General features: G+C 33.2%; 1 protein-coding gene across 3 annotated transcripts in view; it reads right to left on the bottom strand.

Annotated features, from left to right (window-relative positions):
- Nucleotides 1-2: 2 nt before the first annotated feature.
- Nucleotides 3-12,421, bottom strand: part of LOC127717989 (uncharacterized) — a 45,017-nt gene continuing 32,598 nt past the window's right edge. For all 3 annotated transcript variants that reach the window (XM_052223864.1, XM_052223865.1, XM_052223866.1), the window contains 4 exons: nucleotides 9,430-9,549; nucleotides 5,080-5,212; nucleotides 3,577-3,776; nucleotides 3-2,297 (listed from right to left, as the gene is read on the bottom strand). In XM_052223864.1, the coding sequence (XP_052079824.1) occupies nucleotides 2,028-2,297; nucleotides 3,577-3,776; nucleotides 5,080-5,212; nucleotides 9,430-9,549 (723 nt within the window). In that variant the 3' untranslated portion in view covers nucleotides 3-2,027. The remainder of the gene's footprint in view (nucleotides 2,298-3,576; nucleotides 3,777-5,079; nucleotides 5,213-9,429; nucleotides 9,550-12,421) is intronic.

Raw genomic sequence — 12,421 nt, 5'->3', positions numbered from 1 at the left:
AATATTTTGATAAGAATATAATATAAAAATAATATTTACATTTTATATAAAGCACACAAATACACATACCAAGGTATTTAGTTTAAAAAAAGTTCTTACTACTAATAATCACAAGTGTAACCATTCTTAAATAAGGTATATCCATACACTGGTAGACCTGGAGATGTAATTCAAAGTTTCTGACAACTTAAAACAGCAATGTACTATATCATATACATATAATATTCTTCATTTCATTGTAAAAAAGTGAACTGTTTCCAGCACTATATTTTTCCCTGTGCAATATATTACTCAAACATTTTCTACCTACACAGACTAAATAAAGTGTGCCAGTGCAATTAATACATTGTATAAAAATAAAAAAATAAATGAAGTATTTAAAACAATGTTTTTTTTATCTTGAGTGACCATGCTCACATTTTCAGCAAATAAAACAGAACTGTATGAAGACTTGAGAGTAGTTACAAATATCAATCCCTGTTTTCATGGCATTAAACTTATTTTTTAACCAACCATCCTTACAGTTCATTTATTGAAATGACTTCGTCTTTTGTCCAAATCAAAGTGATATTCTTAAAATCTAAAAACACATCAGTACATTCATATGGATTTTTAACAATTTAACTTACTATAAAACAATTATATAAAAGTAACAGTTATATAAAAGTACCTATATATTGTACACACAAACATGAGTGGTGGATTTCCTTGGTTTACCATAACTTTAAATACCTTACATTTGAATGAATTTGGGGGAAAAAATAAAAAATCGCAAAAATAAAAACCTGAAAAATAACTTGTTCTTCACAACACAAAAGGTTAAAGTTTTATAACCAACATTTAAAAACTACATGTGTAAACGTGTTAGGAAAAACTCAAACTTAGTCTTTGCAATTGATATGTTAACACAAATTTCAACGATTCTATTCTGTTACAAATATAATAAATTTTAAGACGATTTATACAATATTGGCTCCAATTCCATTTCAAACGTGTGATTTTCAACAAATGCATTAAATACAATAAATTTCAGCAAAACAACAACAATAACTGTGCGTTAACATTAATATAAAAGCAATCACACATGCTTTTTTTTTTTGTTTGGTTCAAGTAAATTTTCCAGTGAAGAAACTTTTGAATATGCTCATTCTAAATTGTTTGATAACATTTTGGATTCATTAAAGGGTAACATACAACTGTTATCACATGAACAGATATATAGAGTTTCAGGGACACACTTTAAATCTACGACATTACAAAAATTATGTATCACATGGTTGGTTGTTGTTAAAAAATGTTTCTGTACTGAAATAAAAAATTATATATTATCAGTGACATAGTAATAACTATATTTAATATGATAAACTGTTGACAGAGATATGTCTTGACTTGAAAATTAACTCATTATAGATACCAGGAATAGAATTTTGTACACCAAACCCGAGTTTTCGTCTTCAATAGATTCATCAGTAATGCTCGAATTAGAAAATTACAATATTCCAAATAATGTACGAAATTGAAGAGCATTGAGGACCCATAATTCCGAAATGTTTTGCCAAATATAGCTAAGGTAATCTATCTCTGGTTTAGCATAAATTTTAGAAAAGTTCACTATGAACATGTGTACCTGGTTTCAAATGATGTGACCTCAACTTTGTGGTTAAGTTCCTTAAACCAACACTTTAATCTTAAAATCTTAAAGGAAAAATTTAACTGTGAGGTCTGTGTGGAAACCTTAATTTGGTATATACCTAAAAAAATCTATTATATAAATGAACATTTATAAGTTTCAAGATGATTTGACCACAACTTCATGGTAAACTACCTCGAACCAATATTTTAACCTGATAGCTGAACCATGACGTTTTGGTCAATCTCTTAATATGGCATATTTTTTTTTCAAAGTTCACATCATAATGTCGGATTGTCCATTTTTATTAAGGAAACAGAACGAATACACCCACCAGAAAACATAATGCCTCTACTATTGTAGATAGGGGTATTAAAACATTGAATAAATCACACGGTTAGTTTGAGCCAAGGTTTCCTGCAATTTTTTGCTGAAAGTTAACTGTCAGATGAGTATTATCTTGTCCACGTATTGTCCGAAGGTAATCGAAACTATTTTTATGCTCTTGTTGGTTAAAATTTAAGTCTATGAATGCTTGTTTTAATCCATCTGAACGAGCTGACTCCAAGATGGCTGTATAATTAGCCTGAGCAATCGATCCTATCAATGTGGCCTGGGCTGTTGCATTCTGACTTATTTCTTTTGCCTCATTCTCAATCACAAGGACCTGAAATTAAATAGTTTGTTCATGTTTAAAAGAATATGAATCTAGTTAACAAAGCTATCTAAGAGTTACAAGTTGAATTGCAAAGGAGAAAGTACAATATGATACGTCACTGTTAAAATTTTTAAATACCCATATTTTGAGATTTTGTATTTGGATTATCAAAGGCTTTACCCAAAAAGATATTTTTCTACAAAATATATTTTTGTTATTGGTTTTTAGCTGTCTCATGGTGGTATACCAATTGTCTCCTTTATTTGTTTTAAGCTGTCTAATGGTGGTATACCCATTGTCTCCTTTATTGGTTTTAGCTGTCTCATGGTGGTATACCCATTGTCTCCTTTATTGGTTTTTAGCTGTCTCATGGTGGTATACCAATTGTCTCCTTTATTTGTTTTTAGCTGTCTCATGGTGGTATACCCATTGTCTCCTTTATTGGTTTTAGCTGTCTCGTAGTGGTATACCCATTGTCTCCTTTATTGGTTTTAAGCTGTCTCATGGTGGAATACCCATTGTCTCCTTTATTTGTTTTATCTTAAAGACGTATTATAATCATCCTTAAGAATTAATAAATAAGCTACAGGGCATTTTACAGCTTGCTATGTGGTATGATTTTTGCTCATTATTAAAGGCTATATGGTGAACTATGTTTTCTAACGTCTTTGTCATTTGGTCTTTGGTGGGTAATTGTCTCATTGGCAATCATATCACATCTCCTTATTACATACAATTGCATTTCCAATACCCTAAGGCTTATAGTATTTATCGTGGAGGAGAATGCAAAAGGAAACGTCCATAGTCCTTAATTAAAAATATCACATTTATTTTTTGTTCAAAGTATTAAAAATTTATAAATCTATCATTTGCCACTCTTTAAAAGCTTACAGTACATCAGTTTTTCAAATACCAAGAATTAATATCCAAGTGAAACCTAGTTGATTATTATTGATGGGGACATTGCCAGTGATCAGATTTTCAGTGGGCCAACTAGTGACTCTTCTCATAGTTACTTGTTTTTGAATGATGATATTCATGGATAGTGTGTTCTGTCAAAAACGATAAGCTACACCTAAAGTCCTAATCAGAATTTCTTAATTGACCCTGTACGTGGACCAGAATGTGTTAACCAAGCATTCAATTACAAACAACAAGAAAAGTTATGCACAGCTTGCTTTCTATTGCTTGAAGCCATGTAAACTTCACGTAAAGGTCAGCCGCTTACGTCTAATCGAATTATAGTTTAAGGGTCACAAAACTGGCTTTTAAAGTACGCCAATAATACCTTTTGACTTGTTTCCTTTCTAACGACAACAGCGTCTTGTTTAAGCTTTTCTTCTTCATTTTGCTCCTGCAATACTAATGCCTGTATAAATTGTTTCTCAACATCTCTAGGAATCCTAATTCTCCTTAACTGGAAATATTTCACTTCAACATTCAATCCTTTGTCCGAGTCTGTACACACTACTTTACAGGTAGAACACACTGGAAAAGTGAGATTATAATGGTAATATGAGAGTCTCGATGGGGGGACTTCATTTGTGTATTCATTAATTTTTATTTCATGTTACTCTACTATTCATATGTTTAGCCCATTATTCTCTATTCTTTATATTTTAACACCCAATTATTCTCTTTTTTATTTTTTGGCCGTTTTTTTTTCTTTTCTTAATTTCTTAGGCCATTTTTCTGTTGGCCCATTATGCTCTTTTCTGTAAACCCTCTCAAGACCCACATATATGGCTTTATCTCCTTCAATATTTAAGAGTTTTTGTTAAAGTGATAGTTAAAGTGATGTCAGAAGATATGACAGTATATTTACATACAATATATCAAAAACTACCTTTGCAAAATGAATAAATAAGCTTACAGAATCTGTTAAATTGATTGATTGATTGATTGATTGGTGTTTAACGCCACTTTCATCACTATTGCGCTATTTCGTGGCGGTCAGTTTTTATTGGTGGAGGAAGCCGGAGTGCCCGGAGAGGAACACCGACCTTCGGTAGGAAAACTGATAATCCTAGTCAATTAAGATTTGAGTCGAGTGCACCTGCCCCGTGCGGGATTCGAACTCACAACCTCAGAGTTGACAGGCTAGTGATACAGTAGTTCGACTATTTAGACCACTCGGCCACCGAGGCCCCCAGAATCTATTAAAGAAAAAGTTTCTAGCTTAAAGGAGGAAAAAATTTATCAAAGAAAAAGTTTCTAAGGAAGTAGAAATTTATAAAAGAAAACGTGTCTAAGGAAGTAGCAATTCATTAAAGTAAACGTGTCTAAGGAAGTAGAAATTTATTAAAGTAAACGTTTCTAAGGAAGCAGCAATTCATCAAAGTAAACGTTTCTAAGGAAGTAGCAATGTACTAAAGAAAAATTCCAAAGAAAGTAGCAATTTATTAAAAGAAAAAGTTTCTAAGGAAGTAGCAATGCCCACACCATGAAGTCAATTTTAAGAGCATTGTCCAATATGACACCCATATATTTGTAAAATCTATTTCACAGAGAACTGTCCAATATGGTGACACCCGTATATTACACGGTTGCCTTACATAGGGAAACATGTTCCCTCTTAAGTACAATCTGTTTTTTTTATAAAATTATTCCTTGCAATAGTATTAACAATTGATTATGTCCTAGATTTGTTAAAAAAAAAACATCTTAAATTGAAAATCCGCTTCCGCATTTATGACATAATAAACATTTGAGATCAGTGAAATATGAAACCTAACGAAACCTATCACGGCAAAATGAAATGTAACTTTTTTATCAGACTCCATTAACTTACATGGATTTGAACGTCCACAGTAACTGTTACAACAAGTGCCACCAAGTCTTTCCCTGACGGATTTCCAGACTGTTTGTTCTATAACGGCTCTGTTGTTAATAAGTTCTCTCGTCGTGTACACAGTTATTGCACCCTAAAAATATAAACAAGTTTAAATAAATTTTTATTTAGAAATTTTGAAATACCATTGAAATACACGAAACAGATCGAAAATAAAAGGTTATAGGGTCACAAAACCCGAGTGACTCGAGAATCAATAATCTTAAAAGAAAATGTACAGTTTTAGTATTGCCTTCTAGCTTCTTAAGAGTAACAAAATTGTAAAGGATTCGGGGGACCCTGTGTCCCGCCTGTAATTGCTGCTGTCAGTGTAAATGTCCAGTGTTGACTGCCATAAACTCAGCCCATTCATTAGTAAAATATGAGAAAAATTAAGCTTTTGCATTAAATGCTATTTCTTGGTCACGATGAAGCTTCTGTCCATGTTTTATAACGTTCCAAGAAGAAATATTTGATGATTCTAAAATATTAACCGTGTGTGAATGTATCGGCAAAGCAGTCCATTCATCAGTAACAAGAAAAAAACATATTTTCAAATTCTGGTTCAGATGTCATTTCTCAATCATAAATAATAAATAGGCTTCTGTCCAAATTTCATAAATTTCTCTGAAGGTTTGATAAATTTATTGATTTAAACAAAAACTTTAACCAAAGATTGTATCTAAATGTTAAGTGCAAAAAAAAACTTTGTCCGTTTATCAGAAAAAAACGGATAAGTAAGTATTTTGAAAAAAAACATGATTGCACAACCGCCATCACATTTAAGAAAAAACATATAAACTTAATTGAAAGATGACAAAAAAGTGCGGGCTGAATTTGAATGTGTACTATACAAATCAGGAGCCTATAATTCACTAATTACCGTTTGTTGTTGTATATCATCTTTGTTTTTCGTTTATACATAAATCAGCCGTTAGTTTTCTCGTTTGAATTGTTTTTACATCTTTTATTTCGGGGCCTTTTATAGCTTGCTATGTATGTGGTATGGGTTTTTCTCATTGGTGAAGATCTAGTTGCTGCATGGCGGTCTCTGGTGGATATTTGTCTCATTGGCAATACCACAGCTCCTTATTTTTATTTTATTTTTTACACTGTCGCATAACATTAGGTATAACATCAATTAGATTTGATTCTAGCTATTTTCCTGATGAAAAAAAAAAATCTTTTAAGACTGAGCCTTGACGATTTTACAAAGATAATGATTTTTGAAAAATGTGCATGTAAATATAACTGCTAAAAACCAAATTCATTTCAAAAGCTGTCAAATAAAGAAACATGAAAAAAACAATTTTCTAAATTTTGCTAAAGATGTTATCATATGGTATATCTAATAGCCAACAGAAAAACATAATGTCATATTATAGTGAAAAACACACAGGCGACATACTTTATTCTTTACTATCCGACGTATTTCGGCTGTATGTATACATATATATATAATAAGCAAGTCTAAAAGGGTACAAAATAAAATCATGAACAAATGTTAAATATTTCGGATAACTAATATCCTTCATCAGTAAGATATCAAATGGTTCTTATCTTGACATGTGGTAGTCACACTGTAATAGTAATCTTGATCGTTATACAAATTATCACGAATCAATACGCTGGTAAAATTTTTCAATATTGATATTTGGGAGGAGGAATAAATTTCTTAAAACTGTAAGAGTCCTGTACTGAAGCCTGAGTTACTGGAAACAAGTGTTGGGAAGGACTCATTCTATGTTTTTTCATTAATGCCATCTGGGGAAACTGTCCTTAACTTCCTTATCCAAAAACTTTCCCGAGCAAGTATGTCGGCCCTTGACCAATCCTCGTTGTGGTCTATGATAGATGGTAAGGTTTTTGAGATCAGCTTGAATGTGCCCCTGTGATCTCAAATGACGACTTACGAGGAGGTCGGGCTTGTAGGTGTAATCATTTCGATGACCATTCATGCGTTTGTTGAATGGCTGTTCTGTCTCGCCAACATACTGCATGCCACATCGACACTGAAGAAGGTATACAACATTCTGGGTTTTGCGAGTTACATTGCAATATTAGTGTATTCGGACCCAGTAGAGTGGCAAGTAAATGTTTGAGTGTTCAGTATTTGTTGGCAAGTCAGACATCGTCTGTTACCACACGACTTGCACCATCCTACAGTTGAGGAGCTTTTATCAGAGGATACATCAGCTCTCACAAATAAGTCTTTCAGACTTGCTAGTTTCCGAAAAGCTAAGACAGGAGTTTGGGAAAGATCTTGGATAGTTTTGGATGTTTGGTAATAATCTGCCAATTGGCACGGATCAAACGGCAGAGGTTAGCAAAGGCGGGATTGTATGTTAAAACATACGGAACTATTGTGTTGCGCCTCTTCTGTTTGTACTGTAATAGGTCATTACGGCTGTTATTGTTAGAACGCGCAAATCCCTTATCGATGTCCAATTTCTTATAACCTCGTTTGGTCAAAAATCCGCGAAGTTCCTGTAACCGTTTAGTGACAGCCTCCACAGAGGAGCAAATTCACTTTACTCTGAGAGCTTGACTGTACGGGATACTTTTTGTACAGTGTTTGGGGTGACAGCTTTGGGGAGAAAGGTATATAATGCATGTGTAATGTTGAGTTTCTTTTTAATTGAGATCTATTCTGGAAAACATAAGATAACCCAGTTTAAACCTTCTTCCATCGCTCATTACAAATGATTGATTGATTGTTGATGTTAAACGCCATGTTCAGCACTATTATATACCTATGTCGCGGTGTAAACTTTTAATTTGAGAGAGGATGCCGGACAGAGTGCCCGGAGATAACCAACGACTTTCGGCCGAAAAACTGACAATCCCATAACAAGTGCATAATATGTCTGATACTTATGTTTAGGAATTATAATATGAGCTGCGTCGGATAGAAATCAACCTAATGCAATGAATATCAAATATGTATCTCTTAACCTATTTCGGGTTGAAAAAAAATCTCTCTGCAAAGTATGCAACTGTTTGAAAATTGTGTTGATATAAAAATCCTACAAAACAGACCAAAATTCATCTTCTATTTCGTATTTGAATATTCCAAAATAAATCCAAGTCTTATACATGTACATGTATACGTGCACTTGCATTAGATCGATTTCTATCCGACGTAGTTCATATATTATAGTTTACGTAAAGTCGTTTGTGTGTTTTTCTCTAATATACAATGTGGACCTCCTGAAAAAAGTCACCATGAATTCAACATGCATATATTTCTGAAAAGTCTTCAATGACCTTTCGATGTAGACGTTATTGTATGATATTTGTGCTTTTCTATACATAGAGCCCGATATAGGGAACTGGCTGTGAACTACGTATTTGTATTTTCCATCTATAATAGAGTTTGAGAGAGGGAACTGGCTGTGATCTACTGGTGCTACTCACCGATGCATTAACCTGATTACTGAAAACGGACTGACAGTCCAAATGGATAAGATACTAGTCAATGTAAATCGAGACTCCAAGACTGAATAAAATGTAACAAGTCGCAGATTAACTTTTAAAATACCAGCTTGTAATAAAATTGTCTTCAACTTAATTATTTTTATACATCTTCTTAAGTTTTCTTCATATAATCATGATAACAGAGATTGGCAATTCTATTAAATGGCAATATTACTTATCTCCTAAAATATTATCATATATATTATACAACTCCAGTTATCTTTTAAACTACTTTTTTTCATACTGACGCATCACTTTATTTTAAGCTTTGTTTATCTTCTTGATATTTCCAATGACATGAAATTTCGCCTAGTTGTCGATCTCTGGTAATATATGTCTCTAATATCTATAAACAAAATTGAGCTCTAGGCAGGTAATCTGCTCAATGTGATGATATATATTGCCATCATCTGGCGTCCTCCGTTATGGGACGACCATTTCGTTTTGTGTGTGGGGGGGAGAGATCAGTTGATTTTCATAAAATTAATACCATTGTCTGGTACAATGTACATGTAAGAGCTGAAAATAAATAGTCTTGCCAAAGACATGCAGTAAATGAATATTCTGAAACACAAAAAACAGTAAATAATTGTGTACAAAGTTGAAAATAAATTTTCCGCGGAAAAAAAGAAGCATGCGAAGCAACAGCTAAAAATGAATATTAAATCTTCAAAAAAATCCCCTCTTCAACACCCATCACGATGATCACACGATGTTCTACATAAACACAACAGTCCACAAATTGACAATAAACTCACGTGCACGCTCTTTTTATATATTACAACAGAATACTTGTATTTTTTACGAGGAAATATTATCTCTGTTGATACATACCTTCAAGGCATCCAAAGCACTGGATTTCATGATTTCTTCATATTCCAAATCATAAGTATCATGCAGAGAGATTAATTCATCTTTACGAATAACATATTGGAAATTAACTGTCACGTCAACCTGCAAGTAAAATTAAAACTTTAGTGTAATAAAAAATGTTCTCTCAGTAGCATGCACTTTTATTAGAAGAGGATCCAAGGACATTAAAAAAACTGCATAGTACTCTTTTTGAAAATCGTTTGCATTTTTAATGAGATTTGAATATTAAACACGCCATTATTTGGACTAGAAACACGTTTTCGTTCATGTCAGGCCGGAATTGGGACGTTAAATATTATGCCCCAGCGTGTAGTCAGAGCGAGTGCAAGGCTCTCGGTCCGTTAAAAAAAACCTGGTAACAACTCTCTGATAGGTTTTCCTATATATACATGTATATAAATGAAAATAACTTCGCTCTAAACTGAATTTTTGGAGTATCGCATTTATTGTCGATTTGAATGTTTTCGTCCTGAATATGGATGAAATATTTGTAACTGCACGTTAAACAAGAAACAAGAAGTTGTGTCAGTAACTGGGTGCAACTTTTCATCGGTAGTTCCAAGTTAATCCCTAAACTGAAAGGAAAGGTTGGTGAATTTGTTGTTATGTAAAAGAAGGTACTGTAAAACTGTAAACACTAGTAGATATATGTTTATATAATTATATGTACCAAGGAAACACAATTTTCGAAAAATAAGGAAGCGGATCTTTTGCATACCCAGCCTTGAATCCACCTCTACCTCGGAGATAGAGTTTAAAGTATCGATCCAGATTAAGGTGCTGGAAGGTCGACTTGTGTCCTGCAGTTGACCATTTTACTATATAGATACAAAATAGTATACGCATAGGTATCCTGTATCCTGCTTCTATTGTAAGCGAACGAATACATTTGATTAAATCATTGTTTACGTTGCAGTTTACTTTGCAGTCCCCGTTAAAATATTGTCGATTTTATTGAAAAGTAACATCGGTAAAATAAAGGTTCATGTTTTCAAGCGTAAATTATAAACTGTCGTCTAAAACATAGTTTTTACATTGTACAGAGGAAAATAAAACATGTATGTGTACTCGCTACGAAAAAGGAGAGAGCTCGGCAAATTTCGCGACTTTCGCTCGCATTTAAATTAAAGCTTGTACAAATAAATGTTACTGATATTCCGATAATGATCGAATTTTGTATTTGTAATTTACAAAGACGACTGTAAGGGGAGGTGTTCACATTATTGATAGACTGTGTGAACGGCAAGCTACACTAATTATCCAAGTTTTAATCATGTTTAATACGCCCGAATTGTTAAATAATCTTTCACAGGAAATAAAGTATTTTGGGACACCTAAATTACCTTTTTAGCAATTATTACGTGATCGGTCTTCTAAATTTAGAAACAATCACTTAAGCTTACCGGTAAATTATAAATTAAAGCCTGTCACATATGTTATACCTGTGAAAAAAGACTATTTTTTAACATCCATGTATTTTAACGTTTTAAGCCATCGAACCTTATCCTATTGATCCATCGCACTTTAGCGTGACATACCATCGTACTTTAGCAAAACAAACAACCATCGCACTTTAGCGTGATTCACCATCGTACTTTAGCGTAGACCATCGCACTTTAGCGTGACCATCGCTAATTGGTTACCATCGCACTTTAGAGTCCTACATATTTAAAGCTTAACACGCCTTTAATTCGCCGGTCATGTCTGTTGTATATGAAAATGACGTCACGCATAACAATTGTGTTTCCATAAAGTAGATAGAGGCCGGTAACCCAATCCGATATAAATTCTTTCAGGCAAAACTTTTCGAAAATCGCTTATTTGAGGTCTTTAGACCAAGTACCAAGTTCCTGCTTTTAAAATAACTACAGACACTTTTTGCTTTATTGCTGAGCTTTTACGAATACAATTCCTGAACATTTTTAAAAAATTGATATCCGTCAATAAATCAAGCGACATATAAAAACATCTGTACCCGGCAATATGTTTGTCTGCTTGATTAGCTGTCTCAATTCTTGACCAGTATTTTGTTTTAACTTAAACTAAAATTTATGAAATACCTATGTTTACACACATATCGGTCATGTCGCTATATTATGGAAAGCCTCAGCTGTCATATATTAGAGATTTACAAAACGTTATGCTGAACCTTAAAATGTAAAGCTAAGACAGCGTGATGTTGAATTCAGTCACCAAAATGCTAACTCTAAATTACAATATGCTAAGTTGAATTGCGCAATGTTGACTTGCAATGACAAGTGCTTTAGTCGTGATAGTATAATGATAAGTCACGATGTTGTGATGATATGCCAAACACGCGTAACGTTGGGTTTAAAGTACATGATGTAAAGTTGACGTTGCATGATGTTAGCTTGCAGATTGATACTGCTCAGTCATCCATATCGACAGCTATGATAACAAATAAAATGAATAGCTAAAATGTATGGTGCTGACTTGTTATTAATAAATGTTGAGCTGAGATAGTACGATGTTATATCATTGTGATATTACGATTGGTCTATCATGCAATCTGTTGATTTACAACACCATGATGCACAGTTGAAAGTGCATGATGTTAAGTTAAGATAACACGATGCTACACCACTATATTGAAACGAAAGGTTTACCATACAATTTGTTGACTTAAAACAACACGATGCAACGTGTTAAGCTAAGATGCTCACTGGAAACTACAGGACGTACAGTTGAAATTTTGTAATGCTAAGCTACGATAGTACGATGTTATATCATTATAATGTCACAATAGGCTTATTATACAATTTGCTCATTCAAAACTACACAACGTACAGTTGAAAGTACGTGATGTTAAGCTTAGATAGCACGTTGTTATATCATTAGAATGTCACGATAGGCTTACCACACGATATGCTCGTTTAAAACTACACGACGTACAGTTGAATGTACGTAATGTTGAGCTATGATAGCAATATCT

This window comes from Mytilus californianus, unplaced genomic scaffold (genome assembly GCF_021869535.1).
Source record: "Mytilus californianus isolate M0D057914Y unplaced genomic scaffold, xbMytCali1.0.p SCAF_10, whole genome shotgun sequence".
Classification (NCBI taxonomy): Eukaryota; Metazoa; Mollusca; class Bivalvia; order Mytilida; family Mytilidae; genus Mytilus; species Mytilus californianus.
The sequence above is the reverse complement of the archived record's forward strand: the minus strand, read 5'-3'. Positions and strand labels throughout refer to the sequence as shown.